General features: G+C 43.6%; 1 protein-coding gene across 12 annotated transcripts in view; it reads left to right on the plus strand.

The window, feature by feature from the left end:
* Nucleotides 1-23,942, plus strand: part of NCOR1 (nuclear receptor corepressor 1) — a 193,511-nt gene that overhangs the window by 97,565 nt on the left and 72,004 nt on the right. For 5 of the 12 annotated variants that reach the window (XM_056559210.1, XM_056559218.1, XM_056559214.1 and 2 more), the window contains 4 exons: nucleotides 10,762-10,842; nucleotides 11,609-11,739; nucleotides 13,989-14,251; nucleotides 23,165-23,227. In XM_056559210.1, the coding sequence (XP_056415185.1) occupies nucleotides 10,762-10,842; nucleotides 11,609-11,739; nucleotides 13,989-14,251; nucleotides 23,165-23,227 (538 nt within the window). Of the gene's footprint in view, nucleotides 1-5,384; nucleotides 5,412-10,761; nucleotides 10,843-11,608; nucleotides 11,740-13,988; nucleotides 14,252-23,164; nucleotides 23,228-23,942 lie in introns of those variants that run through there. The other 7 variants (XM_056559216.1, XM_056559219.1, XM_056559220.1 and 4 more) reach the window with 5 other exon arrangements.

The following is a 23,942-nucleotide window of genomic DNA, read 5'->3' on the forward strand; positions in this document are numbered from 1 at the left end:
AAGATGTGGGAGAGAAAAAAATACCAAAACACCAGACAATCCCTTTTAATATGATTCAGTGGGATGCTTCACAGCAGCCTTATGGGCTGTAGGAATGAATAAACTCTTGTTACTTTGTGACAATTGCGCAGAGAAATAGAAGGGGAAATGTTAGCAGTTTATCGCTTATCTGCCTCCAGCTGATAGAATAGAGGTGTTATTTTTCATAGTAATCCTTCCTGTGATATGTGAACTCTATAGAACACATTATATCATCTAACTAGACATAGTGGTTAGGACAATTTTTTTGGTAGTATTATCAATAAAAGCTCTTAAATGTTAACCATAAAAAACAATATTTTATTATCTGGCAATGCGTTCCCTTTAATAAATTGCAGTGTTGTTTAATTTATTTGGCGAGAAAACGTTTACCTACTTTTTGACCTGCAGGATTTTGTTTGTTACATCTTCATTACACAATTAGCTTGGTGTTGATATTTAGTCCAGTGAAGGTAAAAGTGATTAAAACTGTGAATATTTAGTTTAGGAAAGGGACGACTGTGAGGAGACCTAATGATTGTAATACAATATAATAATGTATAACATAGAGAGGTCTTTACATGTAGAGGAAATCTGTTTCTTCTCCAGCACAGAGAACTATCTCCCATAGGAAATTGTAATGGTGAACTCCTGAAGTTTCAGGAGGCACTTGGATACAGTTCTTAAAGTGTACCTGTCACTGGCAAAAACCTTTTTATATAATGTAGACAATAACATATGTATATTTTTAATATGCATTGGTTAAAAAAAATTGCATATTTTTGGGTGAAAAAAAATGCTGTTTTGTCCCTGCAGCTATTGCCTGTGTGTGGGTTTGTGCAGACTCCTGGCTTGTCAATTAGCCTTCTATGTGAGCCGGGGGTGTGTCACAGAGCCCTGCTTGTCCTCGGTGCACAGAGCCCTGCTTGTCCTCGGTGCACAGAGCCCTGCTTGTCCTCGGTGCAAGTCGTAAGGAAGGGAGACCCCTTGTAGGCTGCATTTTGTATACGTTTTTAGTACAAATTGTTAATTTAACTAAATAATGATTTGGGAGCAGCTTTAAATTCTAATGATATAACCTGTTATATAGGCTGGAGTCAGGAAAGTATTTTTCACCTAAGATAAAGAACAAAATGCTCCATGAGGAGTTTGCCTTCTTTTTGTTGACTAAAAGTCTGATGCATACTGCTTTACTGAAAACTTTTATTTTGTTTATATTATTAATTGCTAAAGTGGCAAATGCAAGTCCTACCAAAGGTGAAAGGGATTGTCCATGTGAACGAACCTTTTTCAGGTTGCAGGATCCCTTGCCTTTTGAGGTTCTTCTTCTGGGTCCCGCTGTGACCAGCTACTATTGCACATTGTAAGTGCCCTTTTTTGCTTGCAACAACACAGCAGGGAAAGTGAATCATTACACAGCACATTTCTATGAAGGTTTGGCAGTCGTCCAGACCCAAGTGTGCGTTTAACGTGGCTGTCAGCCCTAATAGGTATGAGGAGTGGGAATGATCAGGGTTCCCCTCTGTTCCCTTTATATCCTTATAATAAAATGCATTTTATATGCCAGAAAGACCATTTTATATTGGTTGGCATACATTTTTCAATATGTATGAAAGGGATTTTCAGGAAGGCAGTGCGATAGAGGAGCAGATATAAATTCATATATAGAATTATATATGGAAAAAAAATAAATATATATATATATATATATAGTGTGTGAGAGAGGTGTGTGTGTGTGTGTGTGTGTGTGTGTGTATATATATATATAATATATATAATTTAGTATATATAAGTGCAGTTATTTAAAGGAGTAGTCCGGCGCGCACTTTTCTTATTTTATCTGGTCCGGGCTGCAAAAAAAGAAAAGAAAACAAACTTTCTCTTACCTGCCAACGCGCCCCCGGAGCTCCGGTACAGGTGTTCGGTCGCAGGGCTGTTTGCTTCTTACTTCCTGTTAGCCCGGCACGTGACACGGAGCTTCAGCCTATCACCGGCCAAGGCGGGACATCGCTGCGGCCAGTGAAAGGCTGAAGCCCCGTGTGACATGCCGGGCTAACAGGAAGTAAGAAGCAAACAGCCCGGCGACCGAACACCTGTACCGGAGCTCCGGGGGCGTGTTGGCAGGTAAGAGAAAGTTTCTTTTCTATTTATTTTTTTATTTTAGTAACTTTCCAGAGAAGCATATGTTTGCTATGGGGATTTTCTTCTACTCTGGACAGTTCTTAAAATGGACAGAGATGTCAGCAGAGAGCACTGTGTTCATGATGTCAGCAGAGAGCTCTGTGTTCCAAAAAGAAAAGCATTTCCTCTGTAGTATTCAGCAGATAATAAGTACTAGAAGGATTAAGATTATTTAATAGAAGTAATTTACAAATCTGTTAAACTTTCTGGCACCAGTTGATTTAAAAAAAAGAAAAAGTAGTTTTCCACCGGAGTACCCCTTTAATGATGAAGGACGTAAATGGACGTCCTGGTGAGCTGGTACTTAACGCACCAGGACGTACATTTACGTCCTATGCATAACCGTGAGCATCGGAGCGATGCTTGTGTCATGCGCGGCAAGTCCCGGCTGCTGATAGCAGCCAGGGACCCACCGGTAATGGCGGACATCCGCGATCGCGCGGATGTCCGCCATTAACCCCTCAGATGCCGTGATCAATACAGATCACGGCATCTGCAGCATTGCGGACACTAAAATGGATGATCGGATCACCCGCAGTGCTGCCACGGCGATCCGATCTTCTAGCATGGCAGACGGAGGTCCTCTCACCTGCCCCCGCTGCCTACCACGGGTCTTCTGCTCTGGTCTGCGATCGAGCAGACCAGAGCAGGAGATGACTGATAATACTGATCAGTGCTATGTCCTATGCATAGCACTGAACAGTATTAGCAATCAAATGTTTGCTATGAATAGTCCCCTATGGGGACTATTAAAGTGTAAAAATAAAAGTAAAAAAAAAAAGGGAAACAAATTGAAACAAACCCTCTCCTAATAAAAATGTTAATTGTCCCCTTTTCCCTATTTCACCCCCAAAAAGTGTAAAAATAAATAAATAAATAATAATTTATATACATATTTGGTATCGCCTCGTGCATAAAGATCCCAACTGTTAAAATAAAATGTTAATGATACCGTATGGTGAACGGCGTGTACGTAAAAAAAAAGTCCAAAGTAGCTGCTTTTTTTATAACATTTTATTCCAAAAAAAAATTAATAAAAAAATGTATTAAGTTTTATATAAGCAAATATGGTATCAATAAAAAGTACAGATCACGGCGCAAAAAATGAGCCCCCATACTGCCGCTTATACGGAAAAATGAAAAAGTTATAGGTCTTCAAAATAGGGGGATTTTAAACGTACTAATTTGGTTAAACAGTTTGCGATTATTTTTTTTTAAGCGCAACAGTAATAGAAAAGTATATTATCATGGGCATCATTTTTATCATATTGACCCAAAGAATAAAGAACAAATGTAATTTTTACCGTAAATTGTACGGCGTGAAAACAAAACCTTCCAAAATTTGCAAAATTGCGGCTTTCTTTTTAATTCCCCCACACAAATAGTATTTTTTGGGAGTCGCCATACATTTTATTTAAATTTTGTTGCACAATGGTTTGTTTTTTTTTACCGTAGATTTTTGGGTAAAATGACTTATGTCATTACAAAGTAAAATTGGTGGTGCAAAAAATAAGCCATAATATGGAATTTTATGTGGAAAATTAAAAGGGTTATGGTTTTTAAAATGGAAGCAGGAAAAAAAAATGCATAAACTGAAAAACGCTGAATCCTTAAGGGTTTAAACAGTTATACAGGCTGTACATTCACTACTTTACATTGTAGCAGAGTGTCAGTTCTTCAGTATTATATCTACAAAATTGTGACAGGTAGAATGCGAGATACTTTGTGCGTATGTGCAGACAGATTTATATATATATATATATATATATATATATATATATATATAATATATACGTATATACTCGAGTATAAGCCCCCCCGGCTTATACTCGATTGAACTCTCCGCCTGTCAATCACTTTCAGTGGTCTTCAAACTGCAGTCCTCCATATGTTGCAAAACTACAACTCCCAGCATGCCCGGACAGCCTTCTTCATCATTCAGACCCCCACCTTTAGTTTTCTACTCTCCTCCCCTCGGTGGGAAGAAAGGGTGAGCTGGTCGGGCCATCTATGCTTCAAGGACCATCCGGTGGGGAGGGTTAGTCGTTCCGGGCTGTCCATCTTCACCAGGAGGCCCTCTTCTCCTCTCCAGGCCGGCCCCAAACTAGTGATGTTGCCTTGACGACGACGCACAGGGACGTCCCTGCGCATTAACGTCTAGGCAACGTTACTGGCTCAGAGCGTAGAAGAGGGCCTCCCGGTGAAGATGGACAGCCCGGAACGACTAATCTTCCCCACCGGATGGTCCTTGCAGCATAGATGGCCCGGACCAGCTCACCCTTTCTTCCCACCGATGGGAGGAGAGTAGAAAACTAAAGGTGGGGGTCTGAATGATGACGAAGGCTGTCCGGGCATCCTGCAGCATAGATGGCCCGGAGCAGCTCACCCTTCCTTCCCACCGAGGGGAGGTGAGTAGAAAACTAAAGGGGGGGCTGGATGATGACGAAGGCCCGGCAGTGGTCTTCAACCTGCGCACCTCCAGATGTTTCAAATCTACAACTCCCAGCATGCCCGGACAGCCGATGGCTGTCTGGGCATGCTGAGAGTTATAGTTTTGCAACATCTGGAGGTCCGCATGTTGAAGACCACTGATGACGGGGGGGGATGATGTATTTCCCACCCTAGGCTTATAGTCGAGTCAATATCTTTTCCTGGGTTTTTGTGGTGAAATTAGGGGCCTCTGCTTATATTTGTGTCGTCTTATACTCGAGTATATACGTGGTGTGTGTGTGTGTATATAATATATTAAAAAAATGTATAGAAATATAAAAATCGTTTTTTTTTATCATGTCAATTTTTATTTTATTTATTATTAAATGTATATATATATATATATATATATATTTATTTGCTGGTGTTTGTGTGTAGCAGGTGGCAGAGCAGTGCGATCTGACTGAACAGATACTCTCTCCGCTGCTGTTGCAGCCAATCAAGCTGAGTACAGTCGGGATTACCTTGAGTAACCCTTGAGAGATTAGTAGCTTGCATGTGAGATGGTCAACCCTTCTGTAGGCAGCTTAAGTGGCAGGATGACACAATTTCCTGGAATAAACATGCTGCCGGGTCAGGCAACTTTTGTCCAGCGTACAGTGATGTCTCTGCTGTTGCGCCCCCCTCCTGAATGTCATCCCACTGAGATTCATCCCAGGCCAAATATCAACCTGCGACAAAGGTGACCGGGGAAGATTGTGCAGGAACAGATGAATGTGCAGGTGCGTGCAGATCGCAACAGGATTTCAGAATAGGACATTGCTGATTCCGGCTTGTAAGGATAAGACATGCGTGTTTATGTGACCACAGGCCGATCGCTTACACTCAGCAGCTGTCTGAATTGCGTCTGTGGAAGCAGGTGTCATCGGAATGAAGAAGGTCAAGGGCGTAATCCGCTTTAATGCGTTTCATACCCTGATGTATGAGTTAATGTCTAGATCAGCAGGCCAGACAGGGGGTCACCTGATGTTATCAGAATGATTGTGGTATTATGGGTTATCTTGTGTACAGATCTGATGAGGGACATTTATATTAGAAGCATTGACTGTACGAAGATTGACCTTAGGATGTAGACTAGATCTGATGGGTCCGCAGCATCTCACATAGTTTATTTTTTTGCTAGATTTTGTTAACAGGTTTTTCAGGTTGATCGGGGGCAGTAATGTATGGTTTGGGCTTGTGGCCCTGATTTAATAAGTATTGGATTTTTATTAGCCTGGAATGTTGTTTCAGACTTGCTTGATCTCACTTCATTTAAATGGAGCACAGGTAAAGGGGAAAAAAGAGAAAGTTCTGTCAACCTTTTCTTGGGAATAGGTTAGATTGGTCTAAAACAGTGTTTCCTAACCAGTGTGCCTCCAGCTGTTACAAAACTGTTGTGAAACAGCTGGAGGCACACTGGTCTAAAATTATGAAGCTATGTCCCTCTTTCAGGCTTCATTTTGATGTGAAAGTGTGTTTTTTTTTTTGTTTTTTTTTATTAAATAAAATCTGGTGCCGGCAACTGTGGCGCACAAGAAAAACCAGCTAGGAACACGAAAGTAAATTGGTGTCTTGTCTATTGTCCTCATAAATGCCCCATGGTTAGATGCAGTGTGTGTTTTAGAAAGCTGACCTAACCCATTGGCAGAAACTCTGTTCCTGTATGGATATGTTCACACAACCGGTGCCACGGCGGCAGGCCTTTTTTTCTGCAATGTGTTATGCAGTGATCCCTCAACTTACAATGGCCTCAACCTACAATAGTTTCAACGTGCAATGTTTTTTTCTGGACCATTGTAACTTGAAACCCATACTCCACATACAATGCTACGGACAGTCCAGATCTGTGTCACAACTGGAGGAACTGACCAATCAGAATGGGCATTTTACTGGTAAATCACCTCTATTACTGAAGTGCATGCACTGACTGACTGTCTGGTAGCGCTCCCTACAGTACAGGGAAGAACTACAAGTTCTTTACTACTCTTTACCTGTGCCAGGGTTAATTGCGCCTTTGGACACCAAGTAAGGGCGGCTCCATTTGGGACACTGTGTGTACTGTATAGAGGCTCCTGTCCTCTACATTAACCATTGTTTCCCAACCAGGGTGCCTCCAGCTGTTGCAAAACTACAACTCCCAGCATGCCCGGACAGCCGTTGGCTGTCCGGGCATGCTTGGAGTTGTAGTTTTGCAACAACTGGAGGCACCCTGATTGGGAAACACTGACATAGACAGTGATTTACAGCTCCCAGCAGATCTTACTTACATTTAAAAGTAAGGACTTGCTTTATCTATATTAGTTATCTACTTATTTATCTTTAATCCTCACTTTTTCCTATTTTTTGGATGACATTTTTGGTGGCTTCAGAACCAATTACCAGGTTTCCATAGAGTTATGGTTTCAACATACAATGGTTTCAACATACAATGGTCATTCTGGAACCAATTAATATTAATATTGTAAGGCTGGGTTCACACTACGTTTTCTCCCATACGGGAGCACATACGGCAGGGGGAAGCTGAAACCTCGCGCTCCCATATGCCTTTCTATGCGCTCCCGTATGTCATTCATTTCAATGAGCCGGCCGGAGTGAAACGTTCGGTCCGGTCGGCTCATTTTTGCGCTGTATGCGCTTTTACAACCGGTCCTAAAACAGTGATTGACCACAGTTTTAGGTCCGGGGAAAAAGCGCATACAGCACAAAAATTAGCCGACCGAACGTTTCACTCCGGCCGGCTCATTGAAATGAATGACATACGGGAGCGCATAGAAATGCATGCGGGAGCGCGAGGTTTCAGCTCCCCCCTGCTGTACGCGCTCCCGTATGGGAGAAAACGTAGTGTGAACCCAGCCTAACTTGAGGGACCACTGTAATTTGATATGCCACACATTCACATGCAAAATAGTCCCGTTCTGTAGGCCTAATCTGTGTGTGGGGTCAACATCAAGAAGCGAGACGTTCATTCGTCTGTGTGGACTATATAGAGGGAGATTCATCAGAACCCGTGGAGAGGAAAAGTTGCCCAGTTGCCCATAGCAACCAATCAGATTGCTACTTTCATTTTTAACAAGGCCTCTGGGAACATAAAAGAAGCAAACTGGTTGCTATGGGCAACTGGGCGACTTTTCTTCACCACCGTTTTTGATAAATCTCTCCCTATATGTAAGTGACCGCTCTTCTGGTCGGCGCTGACTTGTAGCACCCCACACGTTTTAAAGGGGATCACATTTCACTTGCACAGTATGAATGTTTTGTTGGAGAAACTGTAAATAGTCGGGAGTGATATGCTTGGATAAGTAGCTCATTTAGTAGGTAGGTGCGGATCAGTCCAGCTTCTGTAGATGTTGATATGTCTGGGTGTGAGTTTTGGAGGTTATCTGGCCATTGCACTTGCACTCTTTCAAAGTTGTCCCTATGATCATTTTATGATAAATTGTGACTGTGCCTTAATGTTTAGAACTAGCTTATTGCTGCCATCTGCTGGCAGGTTGGGAATCCTATCTTTAAAGGGGTACTCCAGTGGAAAACATTTTTATTTTAAATCAACTGGTGCCAGAATGTTAAACACATTTGTAAATTAGAACAAACGAAGAGCACGTACGTGCACTCACCGCTGAGCAGAGTCCGGTGACGGGAAGCCGGGTCACGGCATAGGCGTTGGTGTATGGCGCTCGGAGGCTACGCCGGCAGTTTCGGTGGCTACGCCGCCATAGGCGCTGGTGTATGGCGCTCGGAGGCTACGCCAGCAGTTTCGGAGGCTACGCCGGCATAGGCGCTGGTGTATACGCTTGGAGGCTACGCCGGCATAGGCGCTGGTGTATACGCTCGGAGGCTACGCCGGCAGTCTCGCACGTGAGTGCGTGCTTCTTCCGGCCTCTAGAGGCCGGAAGAAGCACGCACTCACGTGCGAAACTGCGGGCGAAGCCTCCAAACGCCATACACCAGCGCCTATGCCGTGACCCGGCATTCCGTCACCGGACTTCCAGACCCGATTGTCTCTGCTTAGTGGCGAGTGCACATACGTTCTCTTTGTTTGTTCTACATTTGATGCTTCATGCTTTTGTATGTGCACCCCGCAGGAGACCCTTAAACAAGTCACCGAGGATCATTTTGCAAGTTATAGCAGGTGATGATAATGCTTCCTGAGTGCTCTCCCCATTTTCTTCCTTTGTATTGTAGATTTGAAAATTACTTCTATTAACAATTCTTAATCCTTCCAGTACTTATCAGCTGCTGTATACTACAGAGGAAATTATTTTCTTTTTGGATTTCTTTTTTGTCACGACCACAATGCTCGACCTTTGTCCATGTCAGGAACTGTCCAGAGCAGGAGAAAATCCCCATAGCAAACATATCCTGAAAATAATTTCCTCTGTAGTATACAGCTGCTAACAAGTACTGGAAGGATTAAGAATTTTTTTTTATAGAAGTAACTTACAAATCTGTTTAACTTTCTGGCGCCAGTTGATTAAAAAAAATAAAAATAAAATGTTTTCCAGCGGAGTAAGTGTTGTTTCTTGCATCCTTCTTTTTAAGACAGGGCTTCTTAATCTGTGATGCCCCCTAGTTGTTGGTGAAGTGCAGCTGGAAACGCAGTTTAGACAGAAGTGATCATACAATGCACAGGCCCTTTAATACTGTGGATGTTTGAATATTGGCTCATTTTAGTGATTTGATTTGGGGTATGAGTACCCAGACCCTGTCCAATCCAAACTTTTGACATGTCACTGTGACAGGTCAAAAGTTTTTTTTTTTTTTTTTTTTTTTGTAGTTTAAGACCGTGGCAATTCACCGCTAAATAGAAAAGACATTTATTTTAAATTGATTTATTTTAAAGGGGTACTCCGGTGGTCGTGTTTTTCTGTTTTTGACTTACCCTATTTGTTATGTTTCATTTCTATTCTTGTTGTTTAAGCTACTATATTTCCGTTCTTTGTTGTCTTTTTATCCCCCACTTTGTTTTCCTATCTTTGCTTATTTCCTGTTTCTTGCTGTGCTGAAAACTACAAATCCCAGCATGCCACATGCCTTGTTGGTGTGGGGCGGCTCCTTTTTTTTTTTACCCTACTATTTTCCCGGGTCGGCCCCCTTATACACAGCACACTAATATAATCAGCCTTGGTTGGGATACACTGGCATACACACACAAAAGGGACTACAACTCCCAGCATGTGTCATTCAGGAGTCTTCAGTCTGTGGTATAACACCAGCATGCTGCCTCTGTAGTCTCCTGGGGGTTGTAGTTCATCACACCTCAACAGGGCATACACCAGTGTTTCCCAACCAGGGTGCCTCCAGGTGTTGCAAAACTACTACTACCAGCATGCCTGGACAGCCAAACGCTGTCCGAGCATGCTGGGAGGTGTAGTTTTGGTATAGCTGAAGACACCCTGGTTGGGAAATAATGCAATTTGTTTGTAATATACTGAATTGGCTAGGCCAGTGTTTCCCAATCTGTGTGCCTCCAGCTGTTGCAAAACTACAACTCCCAGCATGCCCTGACAGACTTTGGGCATGCTGGTAGTTGTAGTTTTACAACAGCTGGAGGCACACTGGTTGGGAAACACTGGTGTAACATGATGTGTATGCTGAATAGGCTAGAACAGTGTTTCCCAACCAATGTGCCTCCAGCTGTTGCAAAACTACAACTACCAGCATGCCCAAAGTCTGTCAGGGCATGCTGGGAGTTGTAGTTTTGCAACAGCTGGAGGCACACTTGTTTGGAAACACTAGCATACACACACATAACAGGGACTGCAACTCCCAACATGTGTCATTCAGGAGTCCCCCCTCCCCCTTCACATATAGAGATCATTCCCAGTATGAGATTTCTTCCCCTGCAGTCCATACATCCCCAACCTGTGCACCTTCTCATCCTCCCCTTCACATAACACTTATCTTCTCTGTGTTCCTTCTCCTGTGCAGACCTGCGTCTTAAGAAGACAGAGCAGGGGGATGGGAGGGAAAGGGAGGAGCTGTGTACTCAGGCTTCTCATGCAGACCTCCGGGAGGGGGGAGATGAGGGGGCGTGGCTTATTTCTCTTATGTAGACAGAGAAAAAAAAAAGCCCTGATATGTTGTCCACAGCAGACTCAGAACATGGCCGACACTGTGGACGACAGTAAAAGAAAACAATCTGAACTACAGAACTTCCTGCCCAACAAACAGGTAAGAAAAACACACATGCTGCCAAAACATATAACATATAACACATGTATATTGCAAAAAAAACGAAACTTACAAAGATGATGCGACATAGTCAGAAAAAATTACCACCGGAGTACCCCTTTAAGCAAACCCAAAACAACTAGTTGCTTTATCAACCGCCTTACATACAAAAAAGTAATAAACTCCTCTCACCACTAGTGGTAAAGTTATCGAATTATCACTCAAGCAAACAAATAAATAAATGGCTTTAAATGTCTTTGTGTGGATGATGCCTTTTATTTTTATGCTCTTTTTTCACATCATAAACAGCCACAATGTAGTAAATGTGGCCTCTAAGGCTTCCATAGTTTTATTACTTTTACTGTGCTCTCATGCTGGTTCATGGATAAACTGAATATTCAATCAAGAGAAACAATCCAGCGTGGGTAAGTAGAAAATCCACACATTATTAACTCACGGTAAAATGGTACAAGCAACCAGCAGATCAGACGCGTTTCAGGCGCATGCGCCCTTCGTCAGTGACGAAGGGCGCATGCGCCTGAAACACGTCTGATCTGCTGGTTGCTTGTACCGTTTTACCGTGAGTTAATAAAGTGTGGATTTTCTACTTACCCACGCTGGATTGTTTCTCTTGATTGGATTTGTGTGCACCAGGCTGGGTGCGGATCCGTGCTGAGGGTGTATCGGTGGAACGAGCTGGACTTCATTCAATTGCACTTGTCATAAGCTGAATATTACGTGTGACATTTTCCCTCTTGCCTCATAGCAACAAATTGCACGCCCTTCCCAAGAAGAAAAGGAAACTGAAAAAATAGAAGAGGAGAAATCTGAAAGGAATGAGAAAAAAGAGGAGGAGCGAAGAGAGGAAGAGGAGAAGGAAGAAAAGGAGGAGTATAAGTGAGTAGTCCCATTTAAAAACAAACATGACAGTCTTCGATTTGTGCGCATCACATGCGGCATCATTGTCGGTAGTTGAATCCCCCACTTTGGTCAAATTTATAGTTGTTCATTTTCTATTGAGCCTGTAAAGTTAATACTGTTGCTTTAACCCCTTAAGGACCGGACCATTTTTTCATTTCTGCACTTCAGTTTTTTCTTCTCACCTTCTAAAAATCATAACACTTTCAATTTTGCACCTACAGACCCATATGAGGGCTTGTTTTTTGCACCACCAATTGTACTTTGTAATGACATAATTTCACCACAAAATCTACGGCGAAACCAGAAAAAAAAATTTGTGGGGCAAAATTTAAAAAAGAAAACAAACGCTATTTTATAACTTTTGGGGGCTTCCGATTATACGCAGTGCACTTTTCTGTAAAAATTACACCTTATACAAAGATACCTAATTTATATAGTTTTTTTATTTTATTACCTAAAAAAACTACATGCACCAAAATTTCTTTGTTTAAAATTTCATTTTCTGACCCCTATACTTTTTTTTTTTTTCTGTATAAGGGGCGGTATGAGGGCTAATTTCTTTGCACTGTGATCTGAAGTTTTTATTGGTACCATTTTTGTTTTCATGGGACTTTTTGATCGCTTTTAGTTTTTATACATTCTTTTTTTTTTATGTCATACAAAGTGACCAAAAATATGCAATTTTGGATTTTTGGCATTTCTTTTTTTATCTGTACTCCATTCACAGTGTGGTTTAATTAAATGAGAACTACGGGATTGAAAATTTTATCCCCTATCCTAAGGATAGGGGATACGTTTCAGATCGCAGGGGGTCCAACCGCTGGGGCCTCCCACGATCTCCCATACGGGGCCGCGGCTCTCTGCATAGAGAGCGCGTGTCGACCACCGCACGAGGCGGCGGCTGACACGCGCCCTCCATTTACTGCTATTGGAGAGCCGAAGCGCTCGCCTTCGGCAATTTCCGGCTCTCCCATAGCAGTGTATGGAGGGGGCGTGTCGGCCGCTGCTTCGTGCGGTAGTCAACACGCCCTCTCTAACCAGAGAGCCGGGGCCCCAGCGGTCGGACCCCCCGCGATCTGAAATGTATCCCCTATACTTAGGATAGGGGATAAAATTTTCAATCCCGTAGTTCTCCTTTAAGGATATATTTCATAGTTCGGACATTTGCCCACGCAGCGATACCACATATGTTTTCTTTTATTATGTTTACATGTTTTTATATGGAATTTGGAAAAAAAAAGGGGGGGGGTGTGATTCAAACTTTTAATATGGAAGGGGTTAATGGGTGTTTTATTTATTTTTTTTAAACGTTCAGGTTTTTTTTCTTTACACTTTATTAGTCCCTTAGGGGACTTTTAGGAGGAATCATCAGATTCCTCATACAGATCATTGTAGTTCCATAGAATTACACTGATCTGTGTGCTCTACGCTCAATTGATAAAGCCTGGTCAAGCCCGGCTTTCATACTCAAAGCTGGGGCCAACACAGGAAGAGAGGTAAGCCCTCCGGCTAACGCAAAAGTGATTCGCTCCCCCGCGATCGCGTTGCGGCGGGGGTGATCCACCCCACTGGACCACCAGGGACTGGTTAAATTTCCCTTTTTAGATGCCGCTGTCAGTTTTGACAGCATAGATCTAAAGGGTTAATAGCTGGCCGTGGTGGTTGCCGCATTTCGGCTATTAACGACAGCCTTCAGCTGCAAGAATCAGTTTGGGGCCGGCCGGTATGGAGCGGGCTCGAGTCAGGAGCCCTTGCCATACACTGGTTGCCGTCTCAGGACTTAATTTTTGAACATGAAGGCTCTGTACCAGTGGAAACATTTTTATAGGTAATTGTACTCAGGCTTGTGTTGAATAGAGAAAAAACATATACTTACCTTCCTCGTTTTCCCCACCATTCTGAGTGAGTCTGATCCTGATGCACATCACTTTTGTGCTCTACACATGAAATTGCCCACGCAGCCAGTCAGTAACATCACTGGGGGCAATTCCACGTGCTGACCCTGAAAGTGCTGCATTGGGTGAGCAGGGGAGGGTAAGTATGTGTTTTTTTTTGTTTAATTAACAGTAGACTGAGAACAAATTAAATCCCCTGGGTACATTGGAACCTGACCAATTTCTTTTTTCTGTTGTTTTGATGGCAAGAACTTGAACATGTAAAGTAAGGCATGTATTTGTGGGTCTGACTGCAATGTTTTAGTTCTGTTGTTTCACTTATACCTTTAGGGAAAATGCCAAAGAAAAAATGGAAACTCCAGCAGAAGATAATGAAGAAAGGGAACAATCAACTCCGAAGGGACGTAAAACTGCAAATAGCCAGGGCCGAAGAAAGGGAAGGATAACTAGATCGATGGCCAATGAAGCTGCTGCCGCCGCAGCCGCCTCCACGCCGAGTTCGGCTCCTGCTGCTACTCCTCCTGCTCCACCTGCACCTGTGCCTAGTCCTCCAGGGGAAACACCGCCACCTCCAGCACCTGCACAAGAGCCAGGTGAGTACCAGTATAACAATATACAGCTGTTAAGTGCCGTTCTGCTCACAATTTCAAGATATCAAGCCACATTACATCTAGTGGGCCAGACTGTCATATGGCTAGATCTGTCCCGCAGCCTGTGCAATCTTGTTGAAAACTGCTTAGCCTGAATGGTTGGGTTTGATTACTTTCCTCTTTTTTTAGGGTTATTTCAATACTTTCAGGTGTATTGTTGCTTCATTTCTATGCTCGTCGCAGTGAGTTTTTGGATAGCTGAATCCATGATCACTTCTTATTTTGCACTCACTTAAAATCATTTTCTTTTTTCTTTTTCTCACTTTCTAATCATTGTATTAGTGCCTTGTATCAGCGGACCTTAAGTTGTAAATCAAACAGTGCTGTTTTTTCAAAACCTTGCTTAGTGATGGATCAAGATCTGTGCTATACAATCATGTCCCTATGAGCCTATAAGGGGAGCGTTTTGTGGCATTTTTTGCTTTTATTTAATTTGTTTTTACCCCCAACCAAATCCAGGAGTGGATTCAGAAAGAATGGATTAGAAACATAAAGGAAAGACTTATGCTTCTCCTTTCTTAAGAATCCACGATTGACTGCGTCAAAAACTGCTGTAGCATTTTACTAAAAATTGTCAAACCACCCTGATGGCATGTTCACATGGACAAAAACCATGAGGCTTTTAATGCCGATTGTTTCTGTGTCTAATTATCAAAAACAATTTTCTGTGTGGTCCTGCTTTGAAGCATGAACTGTTGTGCACCAGCCGGTTTGTGCCCATGTGCGTATACCGTAACAATAGATTTTAGGAACTGTAATAAGTTTTATTTTTATTTTTTTCTCTTCCTTTATTCACACTGGTTAAGAATTCTTATACTTTGTGACCTGCACCAGAAATTATTTTGGTGCTGCTTCCAAAGAGCTTATTCCTACCTGCAGCGCACAGAAATCCGTCACTTTTCAAAGTCCAAGTCCTCATTATTACATAGTGGTTTTGTTGTATTTTAAAGTTACGTGAAAACGCATTAATGTAGCCTGTTTATTATTATTTCAACATAATTCTTTTCACAGGGGGAATTTGTATAGTAACTTGAACTCCTAGGTTTGTTATATATTCATATACCTCAGAAATGTTAGTCCATAGTTATGATAATTGCCATCTGGCTGATTTTCCTACCATTATTTGGTTTTCAGATGTGAAATTTAAATCAGAATTTGGTGTGGATTTTAAGCCATTATTGAGTTTAATCATAAAAAGCCACACAAAGTATTAGGCTGTGTTCACACTATTTAATTTCCAAACAGAATGCAGTTTTGAAATCTCCCTCATATTTCCTGTGCAGCATTGCAGTCAATGGGATCAGGCAACAAAGTGCACATTCCAGTATGGAATAATGATCCGTAAGAATGATCTTGTTTGTTCTTTCACCGGAATGCATTGCCGTCATTGGGGATGGCAATGTAAATACGGTCCTAGCAGTGACTAATTCAGTCGACGCCATCTGCCTTCGGAATTTCCATAGTGTAAACCTTGCCTAATGGTTTTTTTTTCCCCCAGCATCTGAAACTTTTGGCACGGTTTTAAAACCGTGCACAGAAAATTAATCTGTGTACCATTTAAATCAGGGGGAGGCAGTTTTCAGGTGGAAAAGACACCGATTTGGATGTGGCATGGATAATGCTTCCAAATCGGTGCTGAATCTTGCAGTGTGACTTGAACCAGCAAATACTGCACAATTTCTAGAGCAGGGAAATGAGACTCTTTTTAAGAGTTGAGATAAAAAAGGCTTTCCTGAGCCGCTGCCTAGCAGGTAACTGTTCTATTTTGGAAAGTTTTATTTTGTCTCCCTGCTCTTATAGGATAACCACTATACATACAGGGTATGCTCCCTTGTCATGGCTACGTGCTGAGACATGAAAAGATCATTCCATTAACATTCCATCTTCACTGGCCACTGATATACAGTGGTCCCTCAACATACGATGGTAATCCGTTCCAAACGGACCATCATTTGTTGAAACCATGTTGAGGGATCCGTGCAATGTAAAGTATAGGACAGTGGTCTACAACCTGCGGACCTCCAGATGTTGCAAAACTACAACACCCAGCATGCCCGGACAGCCGTTGGCTTTCCGGGCATGCTGGGTGTTGTAGTTTTGCAACATCTGGAGGTCTGCAGGTTATAGACCACTGTTAGAGGAAGTTGTACTCACCTGTCCCCGCCGCTCCGGACAGTCACCGCTAGTCACCGCCTCCCGGGATGTCGCCTTCCATCGCTGTTGCCGCATCCCTGAGGTGTCCCCCATGCTCCGGCAAGGCCTCTGCTTCCCCGGCATCCTTGATCTCCGTCGCCGCCATCACGTCGCTACGCACGCCGCTACTATTGGATGAGGGGGCGGCGTGCGCAGCGACGTGATGACGATGATGGAGAGCGCCGACGATGCAGAGGATCCTGAAGAGGACGCGCCGGAGCCCCGAGGACAGGTGAGTGACCATCACCAGAGTTCACAGCGCACCCTAAACTGCTATCCGACGGTGGCTGAAGCAGTCTGCGCTGCCGGATAGCAGTTTATGCGATGGCCCCAACATAAAAAAGCAACGTATGTTGATGCTGCCTTCAACATGCGATGGCCTCTCAGAGGCCATCGCATGTTGAAATTATCGTATGTCGGGGCCATCGTAGATCGAGCGGTCACTGTATTAAAGGGGTAATCCACTGGCCAGCATTCGGAACATTTAGTTCTGGATGCTGTGTGCGTGCTGTGGGGGGTCTGCCATGCCCCTTGTGATGTCATGCCACGCCCCCTGAATGCAAGTCTGGGAGGGGCGTGAACAACCAAGCCCCCCCCCCCCCCACACACATCGTTTGGAACTAAATGGTCCGAATGCTGGCCGGTGGATTACCCCTTTTAATACACAGTCCTGAAAAGACATCCAAAAACCTTCAGAGCAGATTGGTATCATGCACGTTTCCTATCTAGTACCACAACAAAGTATCTTCTTGTCTTGTCCTCGGAGCCCCTATAAATGAACAATACGCAGATGCACAGATTTAAACACTGTTACCAGTTTTTATCCAAAAAGAAATTGAGTTTTATTATACTCACAAAAGCTGGAATCTTAAAGGCAGAAAGCAATTGTGAAATGAGGCACACCAGACAGCTCTGCCCAGGTTCTCTGCTGGAATAACTATTTATAGTGCGTGATCTGCAAATGCGCTCTTCTTAACATATATAGTTGTGGTGGTTACTTGCACGCTGCCGTTACTCCGCGTCTAGAACGGCCGTCAGTCTCTCGGATGATGGGTTTGACATACGGTTTACAATGTAAAGTCAATGCATACGGTTTTCTATACAGTTCCATACAGTTTTTAACTTGAAACCGTATACGGGAACTGTGTAGCTAAAACTAGGTGTGCATGCAGCCTCAAGTTCAAGGGTTTGGGGTATCACGTTCTATAGAACTGGTCAGCACGAGCAAAGATCATAGCAAAGCGTAGAGGACATGTAGGGTAATAGACAGAGATGGAGGGTGGTAGAGCTCTGTGGGTGACAAGGACTTGTATTGTGAACTGAATAGGTGACCAGTGTAGTGACCGGCACAGGGGGAAGACATCAGTGTAATAACTGGAGAGAGAGAGGAGTTAGGCTGCTGCATTTAGGATGGATTGTGGAGGGAAGAATTTAGATATCCGGCCTATTTACACTACAAAAGAAGCAGCAACTGCCAAGAGAAGTCGGCACTTAGGCTGGGTTCACATCACGATTTGAGTGTCCGCTGCACAGATACGATTTCGGAAGCTCAAATCGCCTGAAATCGTATCTGTGCAGGGACAGGTACTGACAGATACAGAGCCATTAACTATTATGGGGCTGCGGACCAGATTGTAGTCGGCTAGTGACTACCATCTGGTTCTTTGCTCAGCAGGTCAGATTTTTGACACAGACTGAAAATCTGGTAAACCACGATCGGGTCCGCAGCCTCATAATAGTTAATGGCTTGGTATCTGTCAGTACCTGTCCCTGCACAGATACGATTTCAGGCGATTTGAGCTTCTGAAATCGTATCTGTGCAGCGGACACTCAAGTCGTGATGTGAACCCAGCCTAAGAAGGCTCGGCAATGCTTTTCTGAGCGGATTCCACTGAAAGAATAAACATGGACTTTTGGCGAGATCAGGAATTTGAATTGGAGGTTCCGTAGTGTGCATAGTGCAGGCAACATTGGGAGGCTGCTGCATTGTAATATCGAAGCAGAATTTCTCCAACCTCTGGGACCCTTACATTTTTCCATCCTCTGGGACCCCAAATGTCTAACAGTGCAATAGAAACTTTATATTTACTCGTACATGAAAAATGAAGGTTTGTACTGCACTGTTACCCATTTGATTTGCACTGCACTGTTAACCATTATGAGCCCAGATATTCCTAGGACGGTATTTCCCAACCAGGGTGCCTCCAGGTGTTGCAAAACTACAATTCCCAGCATGCCTGGACAGCCTTTGGCTGTCCGGGCATGCTGAGAGTTGTAGGTTTGCAACATCTGGAGGCACCCTGGTTGGGAAACACCTTCCTAGGAGGTTGTTCGGAGAGGATTCATACTATGGTCCTTGCTGTGGTCTAAGGAATAAGCTGCTACCATTTATAAGACTGCACCTACACAACACTTTACATTACACAACACTCCTTGGCAAGTGCTGTAATTGTGCACCGACTGAGCTGCCAGCGATTTGCTCTTTATATTTCTCACTCTTTCTGTCGAAACACTCTAGTCCTAATTCTTGACCATGGGGGCTCCTAGAGGATTGTTCTCCATGGGGTTAGACAGTTGTCCCCTATCTGAACCCTTTTTATGATTCAACTGCAGAGGAATCAGCTGTTTTACTAAACTCTAGTTACAAAAAGCGAACAGGACTGCAGGGTAAAGGCTAGTATTAAGGCAATAGTATTAATCTCTGTTACGCTGACAGGTACGCTTTATGTCTGCAAAACAATATATATAATAAAGGAATATTTTGGTGATATTTTTTATTTTTTTTTCAATTCAACTGGTGGCAGAAAGTTATACAGACTTGTGAATTACCTCAATTTAAAAACTCAATCCTTCCAGTACCCCAAGTGCAAACCTCTTCTGCTCTGAACAGTTCATAATACAGACTGAGGCGGCAGCAGAGAACATACTGCATGATTTAAAAGAGCTGCACGCCTTTCTCTGGAGCATACAGCAGCTAATAAGTACTACCGTTTAATTTTTTTATTTTAAGTAAATTTAAGTATAATCTTTATAACTTTAACACCAGTTGATTCGACATTTTTTTTCTTTTCTCCAGAATACCCCATTTAAGACTAGGCTTACACAGAGACTTCATGTAGCAACTCTGCAGTCCACTTGTTGCATCAGTAGTTTAACCCCTTAACGACGCAGGTCGTAAATGTACGTCCTGGTGAGGTGGTACTTAACGCACAAAGGACGTACATTTACGTCCTATACATAACCGCGAGCATCGGAGTGATGCTTGGGTCATGCGTGGCAGGTCCCGGCTGCTGATAGCAGCCAGGGACCCGCCGGTAATGGCTGACACCCGCAATCGCGTGGATGTCCGCCATTAACCCTTCAGATGTCGTGATCAATACAGATCACGGGATCTGCAGCGTTGCGGTCACTAAAATTGATGATCCGATCGCCCGCAGCGCTGCCACGGTGATCCGATCACCCAGAACGGCAGACGGAGGTCCCCTTACCTGCCTTCGCTGCCTTCCACGGGTCTTCTGCTCTGGTCTGAGATCGAGCAGACCAGAGCAGAAGATGACTGATAACACTGATCAGTGCTATGTCCTATGCATAACACTGAACAGTATTAGCAATTGAATGATTGCTATAAATAGTCTCCTATGGGGACTATTAAAGTGTAAAAATAAGTTAAAAAAAAGTGAAAAACCCCTCCCCTAATAAAAACCTTAAATGGTCCCTTTTTCCCTATTTCACCCCTAAAAAGTGTAAAAAATAAAATAAATATCCGAACAATTAAAATATAATGTTCATGATTCCGTACGGTGAACGACGTTAACGTTAAAAAAAAAAAGTCCAAAATTGCTGCTTTTTTATAACATTCCCAAAAATGTTTATAAAATATGTATTAAAAGTTTTATATAAGCAAATATGGTATCAATAAAAAGTACAGATCATGGCACAAAAAATGAGCCCTGGTACCACCGCTTATGCGTAAAAACGAAAAAGTTATAAGGTCTTCAAAGGATAGGGGATAAGATGTTAGATCGCCGCGGTCCCGCTGCTGGGGACCCCGGGGATCGCCGCTGGGGACCCCGGGGATCGCCGCTGTGGCACCCCGCCATCATTACTGCACAGAGCGAGTTCGCTCTGTGCGTAATGACGGGCGATACAGGGGCCGGAGCAGCGTGACATCATGGCTCCGCTCCTCATGACATCACGGGCCGTCCCCTTAATGCAAGTCTATGTCAGGGGGCGTGATGACCGCCACGCCCCCTTCCCATAGACTTTTATTGACGGGGCGGGCCGTGACATCACGAGGGGCGGAGCCGTGATGTAACGATGCTTCGGCCCCTTTATTGCCTGTCATTACATGCAGAGCGAACTCGCTCTGTGCAGTAATGATGGCGGGGTGCCACAGTGGCGATCCCCGGGGTCCCCAGCAGCGGGACAGCGGCGATCTAACATCTTATCCCCTATCCTTTGGATAGGGGATAAGATCTCTAGGGGTGGAGTACCCCTTTAAGACCTAGTGCAGACCAGATTTATAGCAATCCTCCGGATCACTGCTTTCCTTTACCTACCTAAATATGGAATCTGGTTACCATGGACATCTGTTCTAGAACTTAGACATTAGTCCACTGCCTACTGCTTTTTATTTATTTTCTAGTAAAAGGGAGTATATTTGTTGCAGTAAAAGTACATAGATATGCAGCGTTTATCATTATAAAAATGCGTATTTGTACAAGTCACATGTGCTGGGGTCTTGTGCTTTGTGCGGCACTCTTCCATTTTTCTTGTCCAATCATTCCTTTGCTTTGTATTATAATTCCTTGTGTAAGAACAGCCTACATTAATGAGCTATGAATCCATTTTTTGCCTCATTCTTTGTATTGGTTTTTGCTCAGGACAATTGCTTTTTCTTGTTTTGTATTCATTCTGACCAATAATGTTTCTAGCAGCACAATATTTTGCCACATACTACATCACTTGTTCTTGTTGTTTTTCCCATTTGCAAGCCTAGAATATATTTCAGAACCATGTTTTGTTTGTTTTCGTTTAGTATTTTAGTGCAGACTGTTCTTTCCATAGAATACGCTTGGTGTTGGCTATAGATTGAATAGTTGTATCTGTTGGTCCGGATTTATTTTTAACTTTCTCATTTAGAGGGATTTTCCAGGAAAAACTATTGCTAGCCCAGACACAGGATGTTGCCACGGAGTACGGAGCCAAATGCTTCCAGCTCTGTTCTCGGTGTACAGCAGGTGCTGGTTTTGGCCCCCTGCCGGTTAACTAGTCTCTTCTGGAAAACTCCTTTTTAAGGTGGTATTTTAAAAGATAATGGTTTTATTTTGATGAATATTAAATTATAAATTTTACTAGAGCTGGGCGGTATGACCAAATATGTGTATCACGGTATTTTTGTTACTTATGGCGGTTCCGCGGTATATAACGGTATTTCTTTCAGCCCCACCCCAAATCATGTGACCCGCAAGCGCTCTTCTGCTCCTCCCCCCCCCAAAAAAAAAAAATCATGTTACCCACTAGCGCTGTTCTCCTCCCCCCACCAGATCATGTTACCCGCCAGCGCTGTTCTACTCCCCCCCCCAAATCATGTTACCCGCCGGCGCTGTTCTGCTTCCCCCCCCCCCCCCCCCCGAATTAATTATCAGCCCAGCGGGGTACTACTCACGTGTCACCAGCAAGCATTGCCCTCCTCCTCTTTGTTGGGAGCCGCTGGCGCTGGAACTCACTGTACGCCAGTGGTCTCCAACCTGCGGACCTCCAGTTGTTGCAAAACTACAACTCCCAGCATGCCCGGACAGCCAACGGCTGTCCGGGCATGCTGGGAGTTGTAGTTTTGCAACAGCTGGAGGTCCGCAGGTTTGAGACCACAGCTGTACCCCTATACCCGGGCTGCAAAAGATAGAGAAAATAAACTTTAACTTACCTACGTCGGCCTTACGCTGGGGACTGGAACGTCGGACAGCAGTCAGCTTATCACCGGCCGGAGCTATGTCCCGCCCCGGCCAGTGATAGGCTGAGCCCACTGTCATGTAAGGAGCCGGCGGGTCACATATGATTACTTCCCCGATGTGGGGACAGCGCTGCGCTGGGCTGGTAATTCATTCATTCGCGAGGGGGAGGGGCCAAACCGGTATTGCGGTATGGGGAAAAATTCATATCGTGCAGCCCAAAAATTTCGGTATTCGGTATGAACCGGTATACCGCCCAGCCCTAAATTTTACATACATTTTTGTAGTGTTTCAGATAGTGGTGGTTTTTGTTGTTGTTGTTGCTTTAGCTGCCATCCATGGTAAAGTGTAAATCCCTTTAGTGGATGAGGTATTAACTAGTTCTTGCTTGGTTTTTCTTTTGCATCTGTATTCATTCTGCGGTCTTCCAATTCTGCATGGCTGTGTTGTGGTTCATCCTCTCAGTTCATCAGTCATTGTGAAGCCGATGTATAGAGTAGTTAGTACATTGCCCGCCAGCTTGTCACAAGTCCTCTTGTCATAATCGGGAGTGACTGCCTCCTCCGTTACAAGCTTCTCTTCCCCTCGAATGGCTTTTACGAAGGAAGCCTGCACGTAAATGGATCACTATGTGTGGGCTTTGTAGGATTGGTGCTCGTAATGCAAATCCAGGTCTTTCTTTTTGATGGGATTTGCTGTATTGTGCTTTCAGCTTCTGCAGAGACCGTGGAGACCTCCCGTTGGACTGAAGAAGAAATGGAAATTGCTAAAAAAGGTAACGCTTTCAAGTTTGGCTTCTGTGGGTCTCTCCAGAGAGATGTAGACGCTGCTGATCTAGTAGAGTATTTTTTTTTGTGTGTGTGCTGTATTGATGTAGTTGTGGCATTTGTTTGCTCTTAGATATTATTGCAAGCTATGTGTTGCTATATGTGGCTATGTGGCCCTTCAGTATTCCCAGACAAAATTTCTGTACACCGTGGGAGAGTAACATGCACATGATTCGGGGCTCAGTTCCCCCTATGTTCTTTCTACATTGGACAAAGATTGGCAAAAATCATGCCACATGGTCACACATAGCACTGCAGTTGTGCTGTGCATCTCATTGGGGCCCTGTACTCTGCTGCTTTCTATCCTTTTACTTCAAGTGGAATTTGATCAAGGAAACTCCTTTTTCTGGGGTTTCTTGGAGTGCAGCACCCCAAAATCTCTTTATACTATAGAGTGCATTTTTGTTATATGCTTTTGGGTGTAAATCATGAATAGCAATGACTTGAGGCTGCTAAACAAGAAGTTGGTTCCCCATTTACAGTAACTGATAAAACAAAAAAAATCTCCAAGAATATAAGCATTCCGAAAGACTGTGCAATGTTCTATCCTTTTCTAGGCTTCCCGATCCCTCTTGTCTCTTCCATTGTTCTACTCAGTCCCTATAGTTTTTTCTCTGATTTATTGCAGCTTCAATTATTCTGGCTATTTCTGATTTACGTAGC

The sequence above is a fragment of the Hyla sarda genome, chromosome 2 (assembly GCF_029499605.1).
Source record: "Hyla sarda isolate aHylSar1 chromosome 2, aHylSar1.hap1, whole genome shotgun sequence".
Taxonomy (NCBI): Eukaryota; Metazoa; Chordata; class Amphibia; order Anura; family Hylidae; genus Hyla; species Hyla sarda.